Source organism: Poecilia mexicana, unplaced genomic scaffold (genome assembly GCF_051168715.1).
Source record: "Poecilia mexicana isolate PSO_F unplaced genomic scaffold, ASM5116871v1 scaffold_15, whole genome shotgun sequence".
Lineage (NCBI taxonomy): Eukaryota > Metazoa > Chordata > Actinopteri > Cyprinodontiformes > Poeciliidae > Poecilia > Poecilia mexicana.
The window spans coordinates 11,303,356-11,331,279 of NW_028263384.1; the positions used below are offsets into that span (position 1 = coordinate 11,303,356).

At 44.0% G+C, this 27,924-nt stretch overlaps 1 protein-coding gene across 1 annotated transcript; it reads left to right on the forward strand.

Annotated features, from left to right (window-relative positions):
- Window positions 1-469: 469 nt before the first annotated feature.
- Window positions 470-27,897, forward strand: pcnx2 (pecanex 2). Its single transcript, XM_015007492.2, has 40 exons — window positions 470-1,048; window positions 3,794-3,996; window positions 4,596-4,713; window positions 4,826-4,862; window positions 6,738-7,210; window positions 7,306-7,503; window positions 7,830-8,303; window positions 8,379-8,562; window positions 8,685-8,835; window positions 8,909-9,051; window positions 9,240-9,318; window positions 10,303-10,438; window positions 10,920-11,062; window positions 11,207-11,360; window positions 12,129-12,161; window positions 12,649-12,820; window positions 12,925-13,035; window positions 13,813-13,904; window positions 14,594-14,703; window positions 14,934-15,042; window positions 15,418-15,510; window positions 15,608-15,758; window positions 15,953-16,094; window positions 16,175-16,352; window positions 17,235-17,343; window positions 17,929-18,058; window positions 18,753-18,811; window positions 18,900-19,115; window positions 19,971-20,224; window positions 20,316-20,549; window positions 20,651-20,754; window positions 21,645-21,789; window positions 21,873-22,103; window positions 22,809-22,966; window positions 23,577-23,693; window positions 25,446-25,624; window positions 26,263-26,429; window positions 26,512-26,586; window positions 26,686-26,862; window positions 27,517-27,897. Exons 1-40 carry the CDS (start codon window positions 896-898, stop codon window positions 27,688-27,690), a joined length of 6,366 nt encoding a protein of 2,121 aa, XP_014862978.2. The 5' UTR covers window positions 470-895; the 3' UTR covers window positions 27,691-27,897.
- Window positions 27,898-27,924: the final 27 nt, after the last annotated feature.

Below are 27,924 nucleotides of genomic sequence, written 5' to 3' on the forward strand. Positions count from 1 at the left end.
TTTAAGCAAGGAAGAAAAAGAAGGGGGAGCAAAAAAAAAAAAAAAAAAAAAAAAAAAAATCACTTTTGGCAAAAAAATAAGAAGTATTCTGGCCATTATTTTTGGAAGCTGACAATTGCAAAGCTATTAAAAAAAATCAATGTTTTCAAATATAAGTTTTGCTAATTTCATGAAAATCACCTAAATTAAAATTAAAGTACAAAAAGTATTTCTCTTCAATTAATAAAATTAAAATATATTACAGCCAAATAAAAGGTCACACTTTAAAATTTTATTTTTTTAGTGAAATGGCGTTTTAAACACAGAGTATTTAATTAAGCACTCACACAAGAAGAAAAGGTTTGTTATCACAAAAATAATAAGATAAATGTTGTTATCTCAACATAATGTGATAAGAAATGTATTTTTATGCATGGGAGCGCTTGAGCTTTTGACTGATAAGAACGCCATTTTGACAAGACAGGAATGCTAACAGTTGCCTTGTGAAGTGTAGATAGGAATACTGTTTGATTATGTGACGCGACGTCCTGCCATACCGCCTCACATCCCGAGCAACGAAGGTGGGACTCATAATAAAAACGACGGAGAGGGGAGGAGAAGGAGAAGAAGGGAGGGGGCTGTCAGTGCTACGCATCTGTAGGAGCGGAGGAGAGGGAGGAAGGGGACAACCGAGCAGGTCAAGATGAGATCCGCGGAAGCAGCGGCGGACAAACGAGAGGACCCCGTCGAGAGAGACCGAGGATGAGAGAGAGGGCTCCGGGAGCACTGCTGCATCGCTCCAACATGGAGGCGCAGTGACAGCAGCTCACATTAGAGGAGATCATCTCGTCGTAGCCTTGCAGCATCATCGTCCCCATCACCGTCCGTCCAGAAAGCCGAGCGGAGAGGAGGAGACATGGGCTCCCACGTTGTGCAGACCCTGCGTCAGGGAGTGTGGGCATCTCTGACCGGCGGCTGGTACCACGACCCGGACCAGAACAAATTCAACAACTCCTGCCACCTCTATCTGTGGATATTCCTCCTGATGCTCCCCCTGTCTCTGCATCTGGTGAGCTTTTCGTGAGGGGATCGTGATGTTCAAGGCCGCGAAGGTTGCTGCGAGGTGTGTGTGTAGCAGTGTGTGTGTGTGTAGCAGTGTGTTCATGCGCCCGTTTACTCCGCGTTGGATGAACAACCGAGGGATCTGCAGGTATGTGATGTCGCTCGCTGCAGCGCCCAGAGATTGCGAGGATCGCGGGTGGATGAAAAAAAAAAAAAAACAAAAAACAAAAAAACGGGCAATGTCGCAATGTTTTTCCCTGCATGCAACGCATGGCTGCTCCAGGATCTGACAGCAGTGAAGAAACTGTGTTCATGATGATGGTGATGATGATGATGATGATGATGATGAGTGCAACACAGGCTCCATCAGTTATGATTCTTTTGGTAAAAAGCATTTTACTTATATGTCTGTTATTTGCCTTTATTTTCTGATTTCAAACATAACAAATATGCTGCTACCCCCTTAACTAAAGGTTGATAACATTATATTACTAAACGATACTAAAGTGCATCATTTGGCTCTCTGCATGCAACATCATGTAAAATCCAAGCTGCTCTAATAATAGCTGCCAGTCTTTTAGAGAACGTCTCTGCACACCCAGAGGCTGCTTTAAATAGCTCAAACTCACTCAGATTGAATGGAGAGCATTTGTCAACTTTAACTGTGAAGTCCTGCCACAGAGGATGTGTTTGACGAAGGTCTGGACTTTGACAGAGCCATTCTTACACAAAAATATGCTTTGATGCAACAAAGCGCTGGTTTGTCCTTCCCCTGTTTATGAAATGTACACCCAGTTGCTCTAAACATGCCACCATCATGTTTCACAGGGCAGATTCTGCGTTTCAGCAACACCTATAGCGTCTTGCATAGGCAAAAGGTAAAAAAGTAAAATAAAAACGACTTCTGTCAACTTTCTTTTTTTTTTTTTTTAGAGTTTTAGCATCTTGGTCACTTGGTCATGCAGACTCAAAAATTTGCATGACCAAGTGTTCAATCACTAATTTCAGAAAGTGAAAGTTGTGGTTATGGCTTACAGATAGCGAAAACCCAAAATCCACTGTCTCAGAATATTTTAATATTACATGGGATCCATTTTGGAGTCGCGATTTTAATGTCGGAATGTTTTTTTGTGAACATTTGACCATCTACACCATCATGGGTATGTCTGCTGACTTGACAAATGTCCAGAAGACATTTATCGACACCCTCCACAAGTAGGGTAAGCATGGTTGCTCGCAGAGAGTTGCATCCAAGCATTTTTATAGAAAGTTCAGTGGAAGGAAAACGTACGGTAGGAAACTGTGCTCTACAAACAGGGAGGATTGTTGAGCAAAATCTATTTGAGTACTTGAAGAAGCTTCTCAAATAGAATAGATGCCAGCATCATGAGCCACGACTCTTAGACAAATCTTACTTATGATGTGCAAATTTAGCATTTCTTATGGCAAGCCAGTCCTGAACCAGAGATGTCAGAAGAGTCTTCTATGGGACAAGGAGAAAAAAGGAGCACACTTTTTCTGAATCCTGACATTCCTGTTTAAAATATAAATTTTTTTAATGGAGCGCATAAAACAATGAGCCATAATAATCAAACCTGGAGAAATAAAAGCTTGGCATATTTCAGTTCATGTGTAATAAATATGATATACAAGTTTTCTGAAATGAGAAAAAATATGTCAATGAAATATGGTGCTATTTAAAATTTTCCATGTGTATGTATGCATGTTAAGTGTGCACATGGTACAAAACATAAGTCTGCCTAAAATGAGCTACATTTGTTATTAGCAAACAGAATTTGAACACATGGCACCTGAAATATCAGACCCTACGATGAAAAAATGTTTCTTTGAACCGTCTTGACAAATACTCTTCATTTGTTGCAGTTAATTTTACTAGTTTTGCTCAAACTATAATTCTGTCTTGAATCATTTCTGAATCGTAGCTTGAGTAAAACGAACAAAATCAGAGTCATTTTTAAAAACATTTGCTTCAGAGTGCTGCATCCAGTGAAACCCTTGGTTCACTCAACCTGTGATAGTGATTGCAATTTGATCAATCGCGAAGCGGGTGGCAGCTCTACTATCTGTCACCAATTGCTTACTTCTTCTTCCTCTCCCATAATGGCCGAATTTATTGAGTGTACGGCTAAAAGTTGCCCCGTCAGCAGATTCTGTCATCTGAACCATGGATCTGTGCAGACGATCAAAGCCTGCGGGTTGCTGTTTTAAAACCTAACTTTGTTTTAAACTTCACTTAAACAGTGTATCCCTGATCTGTCTGTGTCCCTTGGGCTTTGTGAGGCTGTTTTGTTCAAGAATACTCTCCAACAAACCTGGGAGGCATTCGCAGAAGAGTTGGATTTAGACTGAGATTAAATCACACAGAATCGGTTAGATTTTGTTGATCAGGGTAAAAGGTTTCTGAATCCCAATGGACAGCACATGACCTGCTTTCTGTTCTGGTCTACCTCATTAAATGCCAATCAAATACACTGATGTTCATGGTTATAAAATACATGATACATATTTTTTGCAAGGCACTGTACTGACATCCATTGTGTGCCTGCCAGAAGTCTTGCAAGTGAAGCTTGACTCATCTATTCAGACGAGTTTCTTTTTTTTTTGCCCTCAGCTTTCAACCTCCGTGAGAGAAATAAACTGCAATAATTCTCCCCATACCTCATATATATTACATCCTGATCTTCACAGCATAAACTTCAAGTCTTTAACATCTCCTTGCGTTCTCTTGCAGGCCCTGCCTCCTACCACCATGGCCCTGAGCATCTACTGCACCTCCATCACCGTCTTCTTCATCCTCATCAAGCTGGCCAACCACCGGCTGCACCTGATGTTCGACGAGGGCGAGGCGGTGGTCCGCAGCAGCCTCTCGGACCTCAGCAAGGCCCAGGAGAAAAAGAGCAACGCCTCGGACTCCTGCCAGCCGGCGAGCATCAGGTATGAGCGGGGAGGTCAGTCAGAAGTCGTAGAAAAACACGAGATTCCTGTCCAGCGATCCAGCCTTTCTATGGCCTCTGTGGATGAAGCTGCAGGTCTGGATGATAAATGTGGAACCTACACCAGGAGATTCAATCTCAGATGATGCACAAAAATATACTTTCAGCCTTTAATTCTCAGTTTGCATTTATTTATTTTTTTTCCCCAGCACTGTCTGTCTTTCAAATTGAATTGGCTTCATGATCGAGTGTCTAAGAGTGGAATACACACTCTCTCACTTTGTCTCAAGAGCCTCAGCGCAGCTTCGGCGAATGTGTGAACTAATTTCAGTGATTTTCGGTCAGCCTGTCTTGCTGAGACGTGCGCTCTCTGAGCAGAGCCTAATAAAAGGAAATCCATCACTTCTTTCACTCCTTCTTCTTCTTCTCTGTATGATGTATTCAGATGAGATGAAACAAGCCAAGACACAAACAGCTTCAGCCTCAACATTGATTTGTCCATTTTAGCATTCACGTGATTTTCTCTCAAAGCGAAGCAGTGATTTATGAACTTCCACCCGAGTCCTCACTGTCTCACTTCTTCCCGTTCTCCCCGAGCAGAAAGAGCAGCACGCTCCCCGACAGCGTCGCTATGACAACTCTGGCCCGCAAACGTCCCAGCCCGGTGATCCAGGTGACGCTGAAGCAGACGGAGACCGACCCGGGACTAATCGGGGTGGTAAGATGGACTTGCACATGGATGAAGTCACCGCCGTGTTGACTCTTTTTTTTTTTTTTTTTTTTTTTTTTTACAACCTTGACTTGTTGTTTGTGAACTGTTCTCCATACAGGACTGCTCAAAGTCAGACGAGAGGAAATCTGCAGAAGGTAGCGGCCATCTTTCTTTAGGTTTGAACACACAGATCTGCAACACTTACAGGAATTAAAGTCAAACATAAAACATATTGTGGTGAATTTTTTGGAGCCCCCGTTGAAGATGTGGAAAAATCTTAAATTAAAGTAATATTTGACTGAATTAGCATGATCTTGCAATAAAAAGGAACAAAAGAGCACTTAGTTTTGACCAAGGGATGATCTTTGACTATCGAAATCCATTAAAAGAATTAACCCCCCCCCCCAAATAATCACAGGTCCCCGACTTTACTTCAAAGTGTGCACGGCATGCTGCCCAGCCTTTCTCCCACTTGGCTCCACAGACGATGCGGCTTCACAACTCCCTTTTCTGCAAAATGCATCACAGTCGTAAATTATCCTCAGACAAACACAGAAAAGCTGTCCAGTTATCCTGCCAGCAGGCCCAGCTGACTGCTTCCAGTAAATTTATGACCTAATGCACCGGCAATTAGACAGAGCCCAATCAACCGGCTGAAAAAAAAAAAGGAAATTAAAAACAACTCTGGCGCATTGCATCAGATGGCAACGTGTTTGAAGAAAAATGTTTTGTTTCTGCTACCAATATCATTCATCCTGCCTTCAAATCTGTGGTTTATGGAAGATTTATGTGTCTGGGGAGTATTGCTTTACTCGAGGATGCATTTATAAATGGCAGAATAAAAAAGAAAAAGTCAATGCACGGAAGAGAGTAGAGGGAAAAACCCATTTGATGAAGTCTTTTGGTGCATAAACACTGATTTAGGTGTTCATTGATTTTATCCCTGGATAATTTATTGTGGCTTTGGAACTGATGGACATCCGGTGGATTGTGTGTGCAAACTAAATCTACTCCAAGTTTTCAGCTTAACAATAGTGAGCAGGCCTGACAGTTTAAAGGAGTTTTTCTTAAATCAAATTTAAAAGAACATTTTTGAGCAGCACCAAAACATCAGCTGTGGATCAGAGTGAAAAACTGAAAAATCTGATCTTTTTGTTTGTTCACTGAACACACCGTGTGCTGGGCTACCAGCTCTTACTGACACCAACACTCTTTAAAGTAGAAGTTGGCGTGGAGTGAAGACAAGCGTTATTTTCAGTATCATTGAGGTACATAAATAATGCTTTCCATGCTGTGGAGATATGTCGTAGCTTGAATGTGTTTGGTTGTCTTTCATTGAAGTTACTTGAGGGGGTTAATCAGAAACCGTCCTCAGGTACGGAGTGGTGTTACTTCAAAATAATATTAATAAAGTAGAACTAAAAAAAATTGTGAGGAAATATACATTTTTACTCAAGTAAATGTTAGGAAACTCCTGAAGTACAGAGCTGTGTAACGCAGCCCGCTCTCTCTCACACGTTGCTGCTGCTTCTGGAGCAAATATCAATAATTACTGATCAATCGAGGCAGAAAAGCTTTCTAAGGCTACGTTCTGGTTGTTATAAACGAATGTGAATATATGAGAGAGAAAAAGTTAACAAATGATGGTAAATTGTTTTATTTCCCTTTAAACATCAAATTGGACACAGCTATTTTTTAATTTAAGAATAATCTTATAGAAGAAAATGAATATGGGCCAAAAATAACATAAATTGTGAAAAAGAATGGAAAAAAACAGTTGAGTTATGATTTCTCTCTTAAAGAAGGACAAAAGATGCTTTAGTATGCTCTGTTATTTTGGGACGTTTTTGACAAATTCCTGTCTTATCTTGGCAGTTTAATCTTCAATCCATCTTGAAAGTTAAAAAAAAGAGTTTTTGTTGTCTTTTTATAGCTCTTAAAGAGAAATCAGAGCCTCTCAACAATTACGTGAATAACTGTAGGATTACAGAGTGCTGTTCAAGTTTAAGTCTGGTTTGTTTTCTGTCCAGGCCGTGGCGACGCTGCTGCAGCAGAGCGAGCCATGGGGGAAGACCCTCGGTCGGACGCTGAACTGTCCCCCGACGATTTCTCCAGCCCCAATCCGGACCAGGACGCCCCGCTGCTGCAGGCCCAGCAGAGGTCCCCGTCACGATCCGCAAGGGAGGAAGCGGAGCTGGCCGAAAATGGAGCTGCTGCGGAAGACGGAGGGGACGTCCAGAGATCTTCGATGGGAAGTCGGTCAGGAGAGGAAACGACTCCGGAGAGAAACTTAAAGCAGGACAGGAGGGAGCAAAGGGAGGATGACGAGGCTGTAGACAGGGAGACGGTGGATGAAGGTTTGCCGCCTTCAAAGGGAAGTGAAGATGAGAGCGAAGAAGGCAGCGAGGGCCTGAAAGAGAACTCGGACGCCAACAACAACTCGCTGGGGACTCCGAAGGATGACCAGGGCGAGTCCATAGACATCGCAGAGTCTCCTCCACAGGTGAGCTCTGCATGTTGTCATATTAAGGATCTTTGAAGTGGGGAAAAAGAAAAAAAAACCCTCATTATTCACTCCTTTCCTGTTCTGCTCTCTAGGCTGAGCTAGAAGAGGAGGAGGCGTACTGTTCCGATGAGATCGAGGTGGTTCTGGTGGATAACTCCAGCCCCGGTCCGGGGTCGGCCCACCTGGACGACAGCGACACGGTGAAGATCATCATTACCATGAGCTGTGACCCCCAGATGGCCGCTCAGCTGGAGGAGAGCGTCAAGCAGAGCCTGCTGGAGAACGCTCAGGTACGACGCAGGCAGTGCCGTCGCCTAGCAACAAGAGGAGCCTGGGTTCGAGAATCACGATTTGCGGTCAAACATGAGGTCGTGATCTATTTTGTCTAGAGGTTTGCCCCATTTAGGGCTTCTTGCGACTGTGACTCTGTGGGTAGAGTAATCGTCTTGTGATCGGAAGGTTGTAGGTTCGATTCCAGCTTCTACCTGCCACATCTCAATGTGCCAAATTGCCGACCAATCTGTGCGTCAGTGTATAAATGTGCATTTGTGGGTCAAACTGATTGCATAAGTCCAGTCCATTTGCATTAGATGTGTCCCTGTTTGTGCCCTGCAAGGCTCAGAAGGATGCGGGAGAATGTCACATCAAGATCCCCGTCATCACCTTCGACTCCCCCGAGGAGGAGAAGGAGGGAGAGGAGGCGACGGGCTCGGAGGACGGCCTCACCCCCAGACAGCCGCAGCAGGTCACGAGCCAAAGCGAAGAGTTTCACCTATGCAGAGAGACGATGAGTTCGGAGTCCAACACGCTGGAGTGCCCGGACCTGGAGCAGGAGCAGGGCAGGCTGCTGATGAACGAAGACGGCACGCCCAGCCCGCAGCTGACCAACGACAACAGCTCGTCTGGCGTCGACGTCCGCTCCCACCCAGACGACACGGACCCCCTGGAGCCGATCGTGGACTCACAGGGGTTCCTGCGTCTGCCTGCGATGGTGGGCCGCTACGGGCCGGGAGGAAGGACCCACATCCGAGGACTGAGCATGGACAGCGGGAAAGACGCCGTCCTCCTTTCAGACCGCTCACAAAACACAGTACGTTAAATGAACTCTTCTGTCTATGCCATCCATCTGTGAAATGCACTCAAACCTTCTTTCCCTTTTCACCAGACCACGATGACCAGCTCCAAATCCGACCTGGAGGCAAAGGAAGGCCAGATTCCCAATGAGTCCAACTTCTTGGAGTTTGTTTCCTTGCTCGGTTCCCTCAGTATGAGAGGAGGCAGCGCACAGGAGGAGGAGGAGAAGAAGAGCAAACAGAAAGTGGACCCTGAAGAAGAAGAAGAAGAAGAAGGTTAAACCACTAAACAAAAGATAGAGCTTGCATGCTATACTGTCAGCTCTAACCCATTAGTGCTTGCAGAGGAAAAGAAAAGCAAAATAACAAAAGCTGGTATCTCCTTCTCCTGTATTCAGATAATCGGAGTGCAGCTCTAGGGCCGGATCCAGCAGCAACAGACACCAGCACTGACAACAAATCAGAGCGACCCAAACCACCCACCAGTCTCCTAACGAACCCACCGCAAGCTATAAAACCCACGCACATCCCCATCGTCTCTCCTGACAGGTAGGCGTGCTCGTGAAGTTAGCAAAAAATACCAGTCGGATTCACACAAAGAGCTCTGTTTTTCCTCTCGTAGTCCGCAGACGGACAGAGACAAGGATCCGGACTACGACTCCCTCCCATCTCAAACCTCTCAGTCTGAGAGTTCCATGCTGCAGGTCATCTGCAGACCTGAGGCCACCAGTAAAGAAGAGGCCTACACCTTCCACACTGTGCATAGTAAGAACTGGACAGTGTTTTCATCTGTAAAACTGACATCCGTGGATTCAGTGTGTTTTACGTCTAATTGCCGGCTTCAGAAAGCAGGCGGATTAAGTAGCATTTTCCAACGTGTTCAGCCAAATGGCTCACCAGTGATCTCACATCCGAACAGGACGATCTGAACGTCTCTGTGTTTGTGTGATTAGGAGACAGACCTCGGAAGCTGTACGCAGAGAGAGCCCTCAACCTGCCGCTGGGAGCAGAGCTCATTACAGGCAACATGTGGTACGCAGGCCGCTGATTCCCCGCCATGCAGCAAGCTCTCCTCTCCGTTTTCTCCTTTGCTCGCGCAAGTTTCCCTCGTTGTTCTGACGCATTTCCACCTGCATGTTCTAGAACATTTCCACCTGTTCGTCTTATCTTTTCATTTTTTCCAACCTTCTGCACGTCGCAGTATTCGTACCATTGAAACTTTGTTGTGCCACAGCCACAAAATTCAATGTATCCAATTGGGATTTTATGTGATGGACCAACATAGTGCATTTTCATATACTGAGTCCGAAATTGTTGCCTGTTGTTCCGTTCAAAATAGCTGAGGCTTAGATGTCAGTTTTAAAGTCTTGCTAATGGATAAATAATTTACTTCAGGTCTGGACTTAGTTCTCAGCCACTGGGATTCAACCTTTTTGCTACCCGGGCCAAAATGGTCAAGATCAGAGAACTCGTTGCCCACAGAACCATATCCTTTTTCTTAAAAAAAAAAAAAAAACCTCAAATAAAAGCAAAAAATTATTTATTTTTTAATCTGCCCAATAATAAACTAAACAGAATATTTCACTGAAATGAAAAAAAGATACATTTAAAAGCCCCTAAAAAACTGAAAAGAGATTTGAATCACACCCACCGGCCACACAAAATCATTTCGAGGGCTCCGAATGGCCCAGGCGCCACATTTTGGACACATTGCAAATCTGAATGTATGCAGTGTTTTTCTTTTTTTACCTGTGAGCCTCAGTTTCACATCTTTTGCACTCTACAACATCCCCACAGCTTGATCCTGCCACCACCGTGCTTAACAGTAGGGATGGTGTGTTCAAGGTGGCATCCGGTTTTTCACTTTTCTCCACTTGTAGTGTTTGGCATGTGGCCCAAAAGTTCTGTTCTGGTCTCCTGTGATCTGAGCGCCTTCCTCCACGTGTCCGCTGCATGGCTCTCTGTAACAGCCTTTGCGTGTTACCATGGTTACAGTGTGATCTGTTTGTTCTTCAGCGACCTGCTGTCGACTTCGTCCAACTCGGAGTGTCAGGACGGTGCAGCGGGCGCTCACACCGACTGCCCCTTCCAGCGACGCATCATTCCCGCTCACAGGCTGCGGCCACGGAGGACGCACCCGGAGATCTTTCCGGTCTTCATCTTCTTCTTCAATTACTAACTAAAACTATAGGAAAATAAAAAGTATCTAACAGTGCTATTGCTGTTATTTTATCTACTCACTTTCCTCCTTTTACAAAGTGATTAACTGATGTTGTGTCCATTTTCTTTGCGTTTTTCTTTCCTTCTTTCTTCGGCTTTCTTCTTCCTTGTGACTATTTCCTTACATTCTTTACTTCCTGTATCCTTCCCTCTGTTTTTTCAGTTTTCTTTTCCTTTTTTTGTGTCCTTCCTTCCTTTGTCTTTTTATTCCGAGAAGCTGAGTCTAGAATCGTCTGGAATGTTTATCTACTTGTAAACATTGTCTGGCTGCTCTGCCCATCCTAAGTATTTTCACTAAATGAAGAACAAACATGTCTCCACATTCTGGAACATTGTGACACTTTCTGTTGTTCCTCATTAAAAGATAACCAGGATCTGGATATGTTCATGCTTTTGATTTTTTTCTGTGGCAGGAGGAAGACTCCTTGGATGAATCTTCGGAGACGTCCACGCAGGAGAAGCCGACCCGAAAGGTTTATTACAAACTCCAGCTGTTTCCCGGGAAGTGGGTCAGTGTTTTGTATGACCGTCTGACCCTGCTCGCGCTTTTGGACAGGTAACTCCCAAAACCTCCTGGATCAGATCTTACATACTCTACAGGCGACAGTGTTTGTGGTTTAATCTGTTTTGGTCAGTTGTGACAAGCGGCGCCACTGCTGTGATCCATCCCTCTTCCTTTCCATGTGCTGTTTTCCGAAAGAAACCAGGATTTTCTGGAGAACGTTGCGGCGGTCTTCATGGCCTTCCTGGTTTCCTTTCTGGGTTTTGTGCTTCTCAACCATGGATGCTTCAAGGACTTCTGGGTCTTTCAGTTCTGCCTGGTCATCGCTAGCTGCCAGTACTCCTTGCTGAAGGTAAACAGGGCTGTATGGTGGAGGTGTGTCAGCCTGCAAAGCAGGTTTGTGATTATACTGCATGTGCAATATCGCATTGGAGTTTTAATGACACATTTTAACTATACTTTATTCAGGATCGAATGACTGTACCATGAGCAAACTGAGGGATTTTTAAAAGCAAGAACTGTCTGAATTCTTAGTAGATTCTTTCTCACTGAAATTAATTCAATCATACCTGGAAATATTATTCAGTAAACCTCAAATACACAGTATCAAGGTTTTGTTTTTGTTTGTTTTTGGGTCAACATTTTGTGCAGACAGACATCTACCAGTTAGCATGTCTTGATATCATTTGTGGGATACCACAGGGGTCAGTTTTGGGAGCCGATCTATTTGTTGTGTGTGATTTTTCTTTTGCTTCCTCCAATAATTTGTTACATTTTTTTCTATAGTTTGAACCAATTAGCATTATTTTTTTGACATAAATAAATCTTATTAAAATTATACTTTGCGTGGTATCACAGTTTGAAAACTTACACAGAGGCTTAATTTGAACCGAGGTGCAGACAAGAGGAATGAAATGAGCTAGCTGCTTTGCTCTGATGTTACTATTACAACCATTGCATTTGGATGCTTTTCATTAGCTGCTGCCTTTTGCTGTCTTTGGAATTTCATTCATTGTTTTGCATGTTTATAATCAGTAAGCTCCAACTCTCAGCCTTGACCTTTGCTTGACCCTGTGAGGCGTTCTGTCTGAGCTGAAGTCCAGTTTGTTTGTTCTTCCAGAGCGTCCAGCCAGATGCTGCGTCACCAACGCATGTGAGTCTGCTGTTTCTTTCTGAAATATTACAAACCCTAACCCTAGAAACATGTGAACACCCTGCATGTCGCTCTCCCTGTTTGCTTTGTCTGTCTTAGATATTTGACACCACAATAAAAAATAATCTATTTGAAGGCACTGAAGTTATATTTACTAAAGACGACCTCCTTCTGGCTTCAGGTCCTGTTTCTGTCAAAGCAAATGTAAAAAAAACACAACGTCTTAACAATGAGTACACATCCTTCCTGTTTGATATGTGTTACTGTATTTTTGTGGCTATGTTTGTGGGGTCTTTCCATTGACTTCCATTCATTTCTACAGCCTAAACCTTACCCTTATCCTAACCATTACATACCTAACCCTAACCAAAACTCAATTCACACCTGAGTCCTAAATCTAACCCCTGAGCCAAAAACAACATGTCTCCTTGTGGGGGAACAGGATTCGGTCACAAACACATGCGTGTGTGTGTGTGTTTGTGTTCAGGGTCACAACCAGCTGGTGGCCTACAGTCGAGCAGCCTACTTCTGTATTTTCTGCGCTCTGATTTGGCTGCTGGAGCAGCTGCTGAGGAGGAAGGACCTGCCGGTCTCCACTCTGTACGGAGTCACCATCATCTGCTACGATGTGCTGAGCTTCGTTCGGGACGTTCTAGTTGGTAAAAGGGCATATCATAAGCGTACCCTCATTTCCTGTTTTAAAAAAAGAAAGGCTGTTATTTCTGCTAATTACTAAGAAATTTTTGTATTGCGCGTGAACCAGGTTTTACCTACTGCTTCCCGTTCGCCTTCCTGGTGGGCCTTTTCCCTCAGATCAACACCTTTACCATTTACCTGCTGGAGCAGATCGACATGCACTTCTTTGGAGGAACGGGTCAGTAACGGCGATGAATGAACGACTCAGAGTTGAGCTTTAAAGCGTTTTTCTCATCGTGTTTTGCCACATTCTGTTGTATGTTGACGATATTACGCCACAAATCCCGGGTGCATCAAATTAATCAAACCTTTGAGAGTGTGGGTTGGTCAAATTTATCCCGACAGTGACCTCGTATCATCGTCAGATTATAATTCTCATGTCAATAATCCCAGATTCATGCAGAAAAACCCCTTTGCTTAACAATATATGAAGCTAGAGCAACTACTACTGAAACTTTGGTGATTCCTGCCACTTGGTGCTCACCGCCCAGCATGTTTTCTTTACACAATGCTAATATTTGAGGAGGGTGATGAATAATGACGTTGTTTATAGAGCACAGGTGAATACAATACTGTCTGCTCAAAGTACAAAAATATTTTTAAAAGCATCAAGAAGAAAAAGAAGCCGTAAACACGTTTTGACAAGTATTAAGTCCACTTTGTTTATGTGTTACCATGGAGACTAGCCTCAAATCTGGGTTTAATATGGGTCACCACCAAGTGTGCATGTGGGTTTGAAGTAGGTCAAAGACTATGTGGGTCAAACAAGTAAATATGTTGCTCTCTGGACCCTGTAACCCAGCACTTATCTTTGTATAAGGAACAAAAATTTCAAAGAAAGAATTAAGATTAAATATTCCACGACAGGTGTCGATCTGCTAGTTTCCTCGGTTGTTGCTTCTAGCAGCTGCTGTGTGTTTTTCACCACATCCTCCATGTCGTTTGTGTGCCTCAGCCGCCACGAGTCTCATCTCAGCGATCTACAGCATCCTCCGCAGTCTGGTCGCTCTGTCTCTGCTGTACGGTTTCTGTTTCGGAGCACTCAAGGTAAGTCATTTAAAGGGGCGGTACTACGTAAAATCAACCTTTTTGGAGATTTACGTCATGTTATAATGTTTGTTCCCTCATCAAAAACGTTCATGGAGTGTTGCTTTGATTCTTTCATGCATGTTTGAGAAATCCTTTAATCTCCCGTGGCAACTATTCTGGTTGGACCCAGAACCGCCTTCCCGGAGATGCAGTTTCCAAGCTTCCGAGTGTTTCGTCCAACTCCTTCAGACTAGCCATCAGCAATTAGCAAACACTTTGTGGAACTGAGTTCATTATAGGAGCTACTTCTCAAAGAAACACTTGGCGGCAGAGCTTCAGAAAGAATAAGAGTATTTAAAGAAACAGAGTCTCAATTTCAAGGCGTTAAATTACAAAGTCATAAAATTATTTTAAGTCATATAAGATATAGCAGTTTTAAAACAACTGAAGGTAACATAATCACTCGATTGAGCTGTAAGATGACATTATGCAGCTGGAAAACACATAATACCGCCCCTTTTGCAGAAAGAAAGCTCAGACCTGATTCAGTCTGCATGTTTTCCTTAAATATTAAACTTAATCTGAGTAAATAGATGGGCGACATGTAGTCCACACCAGATTGCAACTAGAGGGGAAAAAAAATCTTAGTTGTTAAAAAAAATATGGAATAAAGATAGGTGTGAGTGTGTATTTGTGTGTGTCCATAGGAGCCGTGGGACGAGCAACACACCCCTGCCCTGTTCTCTGGGTTCTGTGGCCTTCTGGTTGTGTTTTCCTATCACCTCAGCCGGCAGAGCAGCGACCCCTCTGTGCTGCTGTGAGTATCTGTGTGTGCGAGTGTGTTTAGCTGGTTTTAACTGGAAGAGTCACAATAAAGTAGGATGAATACATGTGCAGTCAAATTTTATTCCTATATCATTTACACGATCATATTATTTTCCTATTTTGTGCTACTTTGTAAATACGCCAAAGTCTTTGGTTGTAAAGTGACTAAAGGGGACTGAGCTATAAGGGAGTGAGCGCTCTTGTTTTTATTATTTTTTTTAGATCGCTCATCAAGTCCAAATTAATGCCCGCTCTTGTGGAGAGTGAAGAAGAGGAGGAGAAAGATGCAGACATCAAAGACCCGCTGCCCGAGAAGCTGCAGAGCTCCATGGTAACCACGGAGCGACACGCGCGGTGGTTTGGGTTCATCACCCGGCCACTGGACCCACTGACACACTAATCCAACGGTACCGCCTCACAGTAGCCGCAATCAGACAACCGGTGCACGTAATCCCAGAGCGTAAAGCAGTGTTTGCAGTTGATTAGTGCAGGTGATTACCGGGTAATCTGCAACACGAACCTCTCCAAACGACATTTACAGAATTAGCAGGGATTGGGAAGCGCTTCACTTTCCTCCGTCTGGTTGCCGAGAAATGGGAAGCTAATTACAAACAGCGTGAAATATGAGCGTGGAATATTCTAGAGGATTACGGGTAATTGGAGCCTCCTTTTTTATTTTATTTTATTTTTTTTTTTACATCCGCAGAAGGAGATTCTATTATCGGATTTGGTGGTTTGCTCCGTCGCCTACATCCTAACCTTCGCCATTACGGCGAGCACTGTGTTCCTCTCTCTGAAGGTCAGCTTCCCACTTGTTTTGTGCTGTGATATTTTATTATTCTGTATAATTTTTTACCCTTCCTGACAAGGTTTGCTCTCCTCCAACTCACTCGCAGCCCTTCGTGACCATCGTGCTGTACGCGCTCGCGGGGACGGTGGGGTTCGTGACCCACTACCTGATTCCTCAGCTGCGGAAGCATCACCCCTGGTTGTGGATCTCTCATCCGGTTCTGAAGACCAAAGAGTACTACCAGTTTGAGCCCAGAGGTTTGCGTCGTTTCGGGCTTTGAATTAATTTACTTGAACCGTTTTCATTTCCAGGGTGGAATGATGATTCACTTTTCAGTGTTTTAAATTGAAAGAAAACATTTAGCGTACAAGACATCCCGGGTTTTTGTTAATATTTCTCATCCTCAGAGGCTCTGAGCTCCTGTGAAACTGTCTCCCTGCTCCTGTTTCAGAGGACGCCGTGCTCATGTGGTTCGAGCGTCTGTACGTGGGGCTGCTGTGCTTCGAGAAGTACCTGGTCTACCCCGCTATCGTGCTGAGCGCCCTCACCAACGACGGCTTCGCCCTCAGCCACCGCAAGAAGCTGGGAATCCAGTGAGCGGACGAAAACAAACTCGCCCGACCCCCGTCGGCCCGCTTGCCTGACCTCTCTCGTCTGTCGCCGCTTTTTGCAGCTGCGACGTCCTCCTGACGACGGTCGCCGGGCTGAAACTCCTGCGCTCCTCCTTCTGCGACCCCAGCTTCCAGTTCCTCACGCTTCTCTTCACGCTCGTTTTTTTCCACTTCGACTGTCCGCACGCCTCCGAGAGCTTCCTGCTGGACTTCTTCGTCATGTCAATTGTCTTCCACAAGGTAATTGGGCGACCTCCGACCTCCTACCTTGTTTAAAACGTTCACAAACAGAAACATTTGGCTTGTGCAAAGCCTTTATAACAAAAGGTGTCAAACCTGAGGCCCATGGGCCGAATCTGGCCCGCCACAGCTTTTTATGTGGCTCTTTAGACTCCAAACTACATCAGAAAGTCCTTCCAGTTTTTCCACAAATCTGCAAAATTCACACAAAACCAACAAATCTCCGCATTTTTTTCTGACTTAATGCAGATTTTCTCAGAATTGGTCAAGTTATAGTCTGTAACTGATATGGCGAGTAATAAAAAGTCACATTTAACCTCATATATTAGTGTAAAAGTTACTTGCAAACAAATTGGCACCACACCATCTGTAATTCTGAATCCTGGAGTAACAGCTATTTATTGATATTTTAACAGATTAACTGGTTTCGTCAATATGTTCTGGCACAATTAAGATTCAGATTTTTGACGAGGCCCAAAATGAAAGTGAGTTTGACAGCGATGCTTCATAACGTCCCGTCACAAGGCTGTAACTTTCCTCCTTAAGCGAGGATTTACTGTCGACTTTTAAAAAACCCTCGTCTCTGGTGAGTTTACGCCAGAGGTCAGACTGCTCATCGCGCTCAGCCTCCAAATCCAGTTTGCTGATATCCCTGTAGCTCAGGAGAAGCTTATCCAACATCGCAGCAGAGGATCATCCCCGCCGATGCAGCCCTGCTAGAGGAAAACCCTGCTAGAAAGCGAGGCAGAAACTTATCACGTAGCTTAACAGGTTTTAGATTTATTTTGGGTTTTGTATAAGGAGTGAAATTTTACTTCATGTCAAACTGACTGTGTGTTTCTGTTTTTTTGTTTTGTTTTTTTGTTTTTTTTTCCTCTCCAGATGCGTGAGCTGCTGCTAAAGCTCCACTTCATCCTGGTTTACATCGCTCCCTGGCAGATCGCCTGGGGCAGCGCCTTCCATGCCTTCGCTCAGCCTTTCGCCGTGCCTCGTATCCTTCCCCAAACGCTGCGCCGTTATGGCTTTTTGTTTCTGTTTTTCCTTTTGCTTAGTCGCATTTAAATGTTCCAGTCAGATCGTCAAATAAATTGTGACAGGAAACTGAGACGGTTTGAGCTGTGACTTTCACCTCTCGTGGAAGTCGCTTTCTTTTTGTCGAATCACAAATTCACATGCTCCAGTCCGAAGGAACTGAGTTGGTTAATTACAAAAGGTTCAAAATGTGTGTATTTGAGCATTACAAATACACACAAGTTACAACGAGTGAGAATAAAAAGTGTGCAACAACAGACATGTGCAGATAAAAGCATAAATGTTATTCAGAATGAGCAAATAAAGCTGAACAATCAGGAATGGGTCATGAAATTGCAACCAAAAGTGTGGAGGGAGTCACGTATCTGAAAACTGAATTCACTTTATATAGAAATGTATTTGCCAATCTGAAACATTTCCGTTTGACAAAACAACAAAAACAAAACAAGTCTTTAAGGAAGCAAATACTCTTCTTTTTGCTGTACACCACAGTTCCCACACGTCGCTCCCACCTTTATTCTTCCCTTCACTTCCTTCCGTCCAGACTCAGCCATGTTGCTGCTGCAGACTCTGGTCACCACCATCTTCTACACGCCGCTGGCGCCCTTCCTTGGCAGCGCCATATTCATCACGTCGTACCCGCGGCCCGTCAAGTTCTGGGAGCGAAACTACAAGTGAGGCCTTTTACCGAACGAGAGCCGTTTTGTCGGCACAGCGTCAAGATTTCAGAATGAAGCTGTCCTATCAAGCCTGTCAGCTTATTCATTTATACGCCTTTCTTGATTTATTCATGTAATGTTTACGCATTCATGAACAGAGCTGGTTTATCTAATAGGAAAGTTGCTAACAGGAAAAACAAACAAAAAAACACCTTCTGAGCTCCTTCTAAAGCTGAGCGAACCACCGACACGCAGCAAATCTTCCCACTCTGTCTCCTCTCACTTATTTATGAGCATTTCCATGAGAGACATCTAAAAATACTCTGACGGCTTTGTTGTGCCGCCTCTCTCGGAGGCTATGTTTAGAGCCAGAATGAAATCCTGGACGCTGCAAATCGCTGGCAGCCTCAGCTCAGCTGGGGTCTGAGGAGAAAGTCGTCAGTCTGAGTCCTGATACGCGGCTCTGGGGAAGGATGAAGACCGTTCAGTTCGCTCCGCTCGAAAATCCGACTCCCACATGGTGTCACGAAGCAAACGTTTAGGTTTCAACTTGAAATTATTGCACGATAGCAAAGGGGAAGGAGACAGATTTTTTTTTTTTTGAGGTTTTTTTTAAATAGAAGTCTGTAGAGCCATCACAATATCTTTGTGGCGAGGTCTGAGTGACAAACATGGCTCACGATCCTGTTCCATTTCCTGTTCCTGTCAGCACAAAGCGCATCGACAACTCCAACAGCAGGCTGGTGTCCCAGGTGGACAAGGAGACAGGTTTGGTCACCGTAGTTCTTCACGTCTCTGTCCCCCCAGTTAAATCCTGTCAGAACATGTGACGTTTTCTCTCCGCTGCCCTCTTCAGGTTGCGATGACAACAACCTGAACTCGATTTTTTACGAGTACCTGACTCGCTCACTGCAGCACTCGCTGTGCGGGGACCTCATGCTGGGCCGGTGGGGCAACTACAGTGCCGGAGACTGCTTCATCCTGGCCTCTGACTACCTCAACGCCCTCGTCCACCTCATTGAGATCGGCAACGGCCTCGTCACCTTCCAGCTCAGGGGGCTGGAGTTCAGAGGTACAGCTGGAGCTCCTCCTCACTCAGCTCCTCCAGACTAGTGGCAGCAGCAGTTAGCAAACAACCTGCCGGAGCTGCCCGTCTCCACCAGTGGACTGTTATTTAGTCCATTCTTCTTTGCAAAACAAAGTTGTGCTGTTTTATTTAAGAATATCAGAGTAAACATGGATATCATTGTTTTTTTTTTTTACACTTTACAATCATGCACTATTTAGTGCAGGCCTGTCAAATAAATTCCACATAAAATACTCTTAAAGGGGCAGTGTTACACATTTTCCAGGCACATAGTCCCATATCACAGCACAATAAAGTAACTATGTTGCCTGCAGTTGCTATAAAATGGTTTAGAGTGTAATCACACATAACGGAAAACAAATTTGACTTTGTAATTTGGTGCCTTGAAATTGGGACTGTCTCTTTAAGAAGCTCATGCTCTTCAAAACACTCCCCATTCGTCATCACAACTACGTTTCTCTGTGACATTTACAGAGGAGTTGGACTGCAAAAGTGCTAGTTATATAGAAAATAGACATTTTCCCTTAGTATAAGTTATAAAATGAGACAAATTTCCTGTTCCACTGGCAGATTGAGTACTTTTTTCATCAAAATTAAGGTATTTTTAACTTAAAGCAAGCTCCTATGTTGTGATGTAAAGTTGCTTGTGAATTAGTTTTGTCCTTTTTTAAGTGCACTAAGGTTTTATGCAAAGAAACTAGACCAAACATACTTGGTGAGATTTAGTGTTTCTGCAGCGAAGACTCAGCCAGTCGGAAAACTTCTAGTTGAATTGGACTTCATTGAATTTGAAAGGGTGTATAATCTGCCCACGTGTGTGTGCGTGTGTGGTTGTCTCAGGCACCTACTGTCAGCAGAGGGAGGTGGAGGCCATTACCGAAGGCGTGGAGGAGGACGACGGATGCTGCTGCTGCGAGCCGGGCCACCTGCCTCACACGCTGTCGTGCAACGCCGCCTTCAACCTGCGCTGGCTGGCCTGGGAGGTGACGGCCACCAAGTACCTGCTGGAGGGATACAGCATCAGCGAGAACAACGCCGCCACCATGCTGCAGGTGTACGACCTCCGAAAGCTGCTCATCACCTACTACCTGAAAGTAAGTTTTTGCTCTCCGGCCCGAAAGCCCCGAACGAGGGGCGCGTTCAAGTGGTTCGACTGCTCCATCTCCCCTCCGTCTCCGCCCGCAGAGCATTATCTACTACCTGGTCCACTCGCCCAAACTGGGCGCTTGGCTGAAGGACGCCAGCATCCAGGAGGCGCTGCAGTCCTACACCAAGTGGCACCACATCGAGCGGGACCCGCAGGTGTTCAGCGTGAAGATCGACGAGGACTACGTCCACTGCCTGCAGGGGGTGACGCGCGCCAGCTTCTGCAACGTCTACCTGGAGTGGATCCAGCACTGCGCTGGCAAGATGGAGACGGTACAGACCGACCCACGCGCCAAGGAGCACACGCTGTGACGTGAACGTCTTTCTCGCGAAGGATTCGTTGTTTTGTTTATGTTTGTAATTTGATGTTTTAGCCTGTGGACAGCGACGAAGACTCCCCTCTGGTGACGCTGTGCTACGCCCTGTCTGTCCTGGGAAGGAGGTCGCTTGGCACGGCGTCGCACAACATGTCCAACAGGTAAAAGATGATGACGCACGTGTAAGGAGAGATTACTGCTTTTCATAGATGTGTTGGTGAAAATTGGCAGGATTCTGTGTGGCAAAATGAAAAAGAACAACAGAAACTTTCCTAAAACTTCTTTGTTTTGAGACAAAAAGGACTAGGAAGCATATATCTAACCTATTGGAACAAGAATAACTTTAGAAAGACATTTTTACAGTAAGGTCAGTTGAACACTAGTGTTTTCTGGTTAAATATAAAAGTGTTCACAGTAACTACTTATTTCTCAGCCTCTGAAACAAAAGTGATTTGACAGAAATTACCTTTGCTATGAATTAATAAAATATAGAAACTAAACTGATCAGACGGAGTTTTCACATCACAACTTGGAGTTTTAACAAACAGAATAAAGATATCCAGAGCTGTAACCAGTTTTGGCATCTGGATCAGAATATATCCAGATGCCACAAGAAGAAATAAAAAAAACTCTGGCCACCAGGGTGTATCTTACAAAAACTTGGTAGTTTTTGCAAAACATACCCAAAACCCAATTTTTTAATTTTCTTTTGACTCGTCAAAAGTTGATGCAAATATTTAGACATTTAAGTCTGTAGTTCTGCTCTGGAAAATGTTTAGGAATCTTCATTTTATTTATCATAAATTCCTTTAGTTCAACCTTAAACAGTTGGAGCTTTGTACCAAGTCCTTTCCTGCAGCTGCAACGAAAGACCAGAAGAGGGCGCCAACAGCTAAGTCCTAAAAAAAACTGAAAGATTTTTGTCAAGGAGCTTTTTTCTTCATCTAGTTTATTATCAATATTGAAATATCGTCTCATTTCAAGCTCTAATGTAGCTGCTTTAATTATTTGAGGAACAAACAACAACTTCTTCTTCTCTTCCTCCATAAAGCCTGGAGTCCTTTCTGTACGGCTTCAACACCCTGTTTAAAGGCGACTTCCGCATTGCCACCAGAGACGAGTGGGTTTTCACCGACCTGGACCTGCTGCAGAAGGTGGTGGCACCTGCCGTCAGAATGAGCCTCAAGTTGCATCAAGTAAATCCGACTCCAGCAGAAGAATCTACTGTGGGTGATTTGAGTCCCCGGTGGTTCACCGTTCACTGTGACTGTCCTTACAGGACCACTTCACGTGCCTGGAGGAGACAGAGGAGGCGTCCATCCTGTACGAAGCCATCACGAACTACCGCAGCGGCCTGGTGATCTGCCACGAGAGCGACCCCGCCTGGCGTAAGGCGGTGCTTTCCAGCCGCGACACGCTGCTCACCCTGAGGCACATGATCGACGATGGCACCGACGAGTACAAGATCATCATGCTGTACAAGCGCCACCTCAGCTTCAAGGTCATCAAGGTAGCGGAGACGAGAGCCCTGAATGCACCGTCACCACTGTGAGACACAGTGGTGGCAGGATTATGCTGTGATGGAAGCTGTTTAATGGAGCCAGACAGGGAAAGAAACCCGACTAGAGGCTGTGAAGGACTTAATGCTGGAGTGGAGATTCGCCTAATATCAATATGGCCTAGTCAAAGTTCAGATCTAAAGCCACTTTAGAGAATGTTGCAAGACTCGTACATTGATTTTCACAGATCCTGTGTATTAGATGTGCCAAACTTTGAGCTACGATTTAAAACATAACTAGAACAATCTGGTTATTTCATATTAGTTCTATCTAGAAAATATATATTTTTCAACCATTGAAAATTAAAAGAAAAAACTAAGATGATATCTAAAAAAATTATTTAATTTACATAAGGTTATTGACATGTTTTTCACTCATTCTATTTTTACCACTTGTGTTTCATAAAAATCCATTCAAATACATGGAAATTCGTGGCTAGCTTAACAAAACGTGAAAAATGAGAGCAGCATACTATATTTACCAACTTGACCAAAATGAAAGATTTTTTTTACTGTATTACTTCAGTTAGTTTAATGTAATAATTCACCAAAATGACTTAATAATATGATTTCTGGTCGACTGTCAGGCCAGCGTCACATTTTGGCTAACGTCGTAACGAATAAGATGCTGAACATTCATCGGATCTCTCTCTGCAGATCAATAAGGAGTGTGTGCGCGGGTTATGGGCGGGCCAGCAGCAGGAGCTGGTGTTTCTGCGGAACCGCAACCCGGAGCGCGGCAGCATCCAGAACTCAAAACAAGCGCTGAGGAACATGGTCAACTCGTCCTGCGACCAGCCGCTGGGATACCCCATGTAGGCGTGATCCACCCACATGCAAAAAGATAGTACCAAGTATTTTTAGTCTAGTTTCTAGTGCAAATTCAAAGACAAAACTGACTTAAAAGTAACTTTTCAGCAACATGTGGGAGCTTGTTTTAAATGAATAATTGCTTTAATATCAATAAGAAAGTTCCACTTGTAATTTGGTAGATAATGACACTTTTAGTGCAAAGTTGCACTAAAGGTCCACAAAAAATATCAGCTTTGCATTAAAAGTGTAATTATTTACCAAATGACACTTCATGATAAACATTCATGAAGACTCCTTCATGTTATGCAACAGTGTCAAATCAGTCTTATGCACATGCCTTCAAATAAAGTGTTACGTTTTTCCAGCGTTAAAAGTGAAATAATCTGCCTCATTAATAATAAGGAATTAAGCTTCTATCTCCTGTTAAATAATTGCTTGTATGCTAGTTTGGTCTTGTATCATGTGTACATTTGCAGCAGAAATATTTTAAATATACTTGGTAAAATTGTGTGTTACCAAGTATGGAAGCTGACTCGTCACGTTGTTAAATTCAGATTTTGTCCCATCCAGACGTAGTATAAAAGTAAGACACTTTTCTTTATTTTTTTCCAGGTACGTGTCACCACTGACGACATCGTTTGCAGGAACACACCGCACACTCCGCAGCATCGGAGGAGGGGCTCTCAGCTTGGACACCATTCGTTCCTGGCTCTGCTCTAAATGGTTGCGGTCAGTTTCCATCCCTCGCTCCACCAGCCGGCTAAAAGCTCCTTGGTCAAATTTACTCCTTTCTGTCCTCCTCAGTTTAGCATCCTTACTGTAAGTAGAGATCAGACTTTATTTAGTTTGGTCACGAGTTCATTTCCTGAGGTTCCCCGAGTGAGACCCTGTGCATAAAAGGCTCACTTGAATTTATTTTGGCCTGTGCGCATGAAGACATTCAAGGTCCTTCCAGAGACCACATGACTTCCATGTGGACGTGAACTCAGCTAGATGATCACTTCAGGGACACAGCTCCAGTTCTGCGAACACTTCATAAAACTGAAACAAACCGTTTGAGATAATGCAACGCATTCATTTAATTTTGTTGTAGTAACGATTAGTTCTTAGATGTGGTTTCTTGTTGTAAGTGTTGTAGTCTCTAAGCTCAGCAACTGCTGACATTTTAATTTTTTGGTGGATGCTAAAAATATGTTCTAAATACCTGAGAAATGTTGGAGCTACTGCAGAAACCAATGGTGGAGAAGCAGAAACCGATGGTGGAGAAGCAGAAACCGATCGTGGTGAAGCAGAAACTGATGGTGGAAAAGCAGAAACCGATCGTGGTGAAGCAGAAACCGATGGTGGAGAAGCACAAACCGGTGGTGGAGAAGCGGAAACCAATCGAGGTGAAGCAGAAACGGATGGTGGGGAAGCAGAAAAGGATGGTGGAGACACAGAAACTGATGGTGGAGAAGTATAAACCAATCATGGTGAAGCAGAAACCGATCATGGTGAAGCAGATACCGATGGTGGAGAAGGAGAAAGCGATCGTGGTGAAGCAGAAACCGTCAATATTTATTGAAATTTTGGCTGATTGCTCCAATTATTTGTAACAAAAATGTTATATTCATTCATGTGAGGATAGTATCATTGTGATAGGAGAGCTGGGAAAGCAGCCATGGGAAAAAAAATCTAGTTTCTCAGTACTACATTCGTCAAACTCATAGTTTATAGAAGTTCTCTGGAAATCTTCAAAAGTCGCTTGAGCCATTTCCGAAGGCTTGGCTCTTTTAGAACTGGAGGCGAGCTATAACGCGCATTATGCTAACCTCATAAAGCACTCATTCAGCTGGTTGTGTTATAGGATGAATTTCTCTGGAAAAGGACTGCGCTGTAATTGTTGTGCTCTGGCTCCCTGCAGGCTGACTGAGTGCTTCACTGAGGATTTACAGATAATGACTCCCAGTGCGGGAGAGGGACTCTGCCAAGTTAATGTAGTTTTAAATACACATACAGGGACAGTGAGGGTGCGCGTCTGGGAGACGGAGATTACAGAGAAGATGGAGAAGCAAATGGACTTTCTGCTCTTGCAGCTGCGTTGCTTTTTATTTCTCTCTCTTTTTTAACTTTTTTTTTAGCTTTAATAAATCAAGTAGTCTCTGTTTTGCTGCTGATCACTGTCAGATATCCGTCTTTGCGGCTGCACCATTCTCTTTCGGGTTTTCTCAGGACCTAAATGTCTTTCCGGATAGGACCGAAGTGTCTCTGAGACCACGTCTTCATTCGAAGGTGTTGCTTTATTTTCACTGAGCATTAAAATAGATTTTTGTCTCATCATTCAGAATGTATTTTCACACACGTTCGCACAGTTGCGTAACATTCAGCCACCTGGGATTGTCAAAGCTTGCAGATCTTTTGATGGCGCGTCGCCGTCTTGCTTCTGCAGCACTGACATAAATAAATAAACAGGAGGTCTGTGTGTGTGTATTTGTCCTGCAGAGTGCGTAAGGACAACCTGACCAGCTGCAACAGCGGCGTGAACATGGAGGATGTGGACTGCGGCGCCGGCGGTTCCTCCTCGCTGAGCCACAACCGGCCGTCCTCCGTCACGTCCAACAGCCTGAGCCTCTACCAGCACAGAGCGCGGACGACGCACAGCCACAGGCATCACAACACGGGTACGTGACCAACACACACACACATAGACACACGCACACACACGCACACACACACACACACACCCCTCACTGCACCACATGCCATAGAGCGTCTCTGTGGTGCCTTTGAAAAAAAGACTTAATTTGTGCTTTTGGTTTTACAGAAATGTGAAAAAAAGTATCCGTCCCTGATCGATTTCCTCTGGTTAGATGTTTCATATTGAACACATTTGTAATATCAGACTAAGATTAGCTGAATAAACACCATAAAGCTCTTTCCAAGTGATGCTTTCGTTTGTTAGAAGTCAACAGTGACTTAGACCAACCAGGAGCATTTCTTTATTAAAATTTTAAATATTTAAAAACGGCACTAAAAAAAACATTACACGTAAAATTTGACACATCATGAAACATTTACTAAATTTAACTAACTTTGTAAAAATGCTTTAAAGCTGGTGTCCTGGTATGAGCTTGTTCTCTGAGAGTGATTGGGGTTAGGTTTAATTTTTACAAATTTTAATTTTGTAAAAAGACAAAAATGTTCTTGAATAGAAATTATGTAAAGGATTAAAAGATTTAAAAAAAAGCTCCATATAAATGAACACGTCTCTGCGTCCTTTAAAGACTTGATTTGTGTCTCTGTGCTTCTGTTCCCTCAGGAAGGAGAGAGTACCGCAGTCGGTCTGTGCAACCTCAGAGTCAACGCCCTCCCGTAAGCAGCCAATCAGGTCCCATCCTGGACTCTGGCTCTGCCCATGGGCTGGTCCAGCGTCTGTCCAACAGTCAGCTGTCCTTTAACACTTCCATCGCCTCCATTTTCTCTCAGGTAAACACGTTTGTTCCTATCGACCAGCAGATGCTTCGGTGAAGTCTCTCTAAAGGAGTAACTGGATGTTTGTTTTCTTCAGGTCCCTCGTCTGTCCGGAGCAGGAGGGATCAGCTCTCAGCTTCAGGCAGCGCAGCATCAGCAGCGCTCCAGTCAGGTGCCACCTTCATCTACTCCTCATTGACACTCTCTACATAAAAAAAAAAACACCATCTAAACGATTATTTGGATTTTTTTTCCCCACGTCTCGTCCCAGGTCTCTTCATCTTCGTCCACACTCAGCCTTCTGTTCGGGAAACGCAGCTTCTCCAGCGGCCTGGTTATCTCCGGCCTGTCCGCTGCCGAAGGCGGCAACACCACCGACACGCAGTCCTCGTCCAGCGTCAACATCGCCGTCGGGCCTTCGCACAGGTCCAGCAGCAGAGCCACGCAGGTTAGGACGACGTCACGGAAGCTTGTCGTGATGCAAATGTGAAAACGTTTTATTGGGAATTTATCTCACAGATCTACATAAGTCTGAAACTTGTTGCATGCTGTTTCATCCCTCTTTTACGCCGATACCTCTAAATCAAGGCTGTGCAACCTGTGGCTCTGTAGCTGCAAGTGGCACTTTGGACCTTCCACAATGGTTTCTTAATGATTTGACTAAAAACCAACACATTTTTTAAAGTCATAGCCCCACAAACAAGCATTGATTCTGTCACTATCCTAAAATCATTTTTTGCCAATTTCTTTGTTCTTTTTTTGCCTAAAATATCTTACGGAAAGAAATAAGCGGTTATTTTTTTTATTTATTTTTTCCCCCAAAATCATTTTTGTGCGATTTCTATCACTAACCTGCACACAGTAACCACATTTAATCATATTTTCATATTTATTGATATTTATTGATTCTCTCATTGAACAATCAGTGGAGAGAATAGGAAAGCTAACAATCATGAGAATACGTGGGGTTTTAAACATCATTATTTATAATATATCATGACAGCAACAAATCAACAATCTTATCACAATAAGAAATGTATCTCAATAAATGCATAGGTCTGCAGGTGCATTAAATACCTAAACGTCTCCGTTTCTCCTGCAGTGGACCTCGGAGCCATACGAGAGCATAGACGCATCCAACTCCAACGCCGCCGTGACGGTAAGGGAGGGCGGCCAGTCAAGCGATCAAGGCTTCAGCCAGGGACTGGACAAGACCCAGGAGGAATCTGCATCTGCCTCAACAGCTCCGGAGCCAGCTGATCAAAAGACTGTCTGAGAAGAGATGGAGGACTGTGTGGGAAGGAAGACATGCATACAGAATGGAGAGAGAAAGAGAGAGAAAAAGAGAAAGAGAGAACCCATGCACACAAACCTGTCTTCTCCCTTTATCCTCAGCATGTGGTCTCACCTTGTTGTTTGAATGTAAAGTCTGAAAAAACAGATCTCTGATCTGGTTGATGAAATAAATACATTTTTGAATGAAGCTGCCTCCTCCTATGATGATTAGTAG

Bases quoted from the DNA above. Each gene is read 5' to 3' on its own strand.
- pcnx2 (XM_015007492.2), top strand. From the start codon at position 896: ATGGGCTCCCACGTTGTGCAGACCCTGCGTCAGGGAGTGTGGGCATCT. The intron at 9,052-9,239 runs GTAAGAACTGGA...TTGTGTGATTAG, and splicing joins CACCTTCCACACTGTGCATA to GAGACAGACCTCGGAAGCTG. The intron at 21,790-21,872 runs GTAAATCCGACT...CTGTCCTTACAG, and splicing joins TGAGCCTCAAGTTGCATCAA to GACCACTTCACGTGCCTGGA.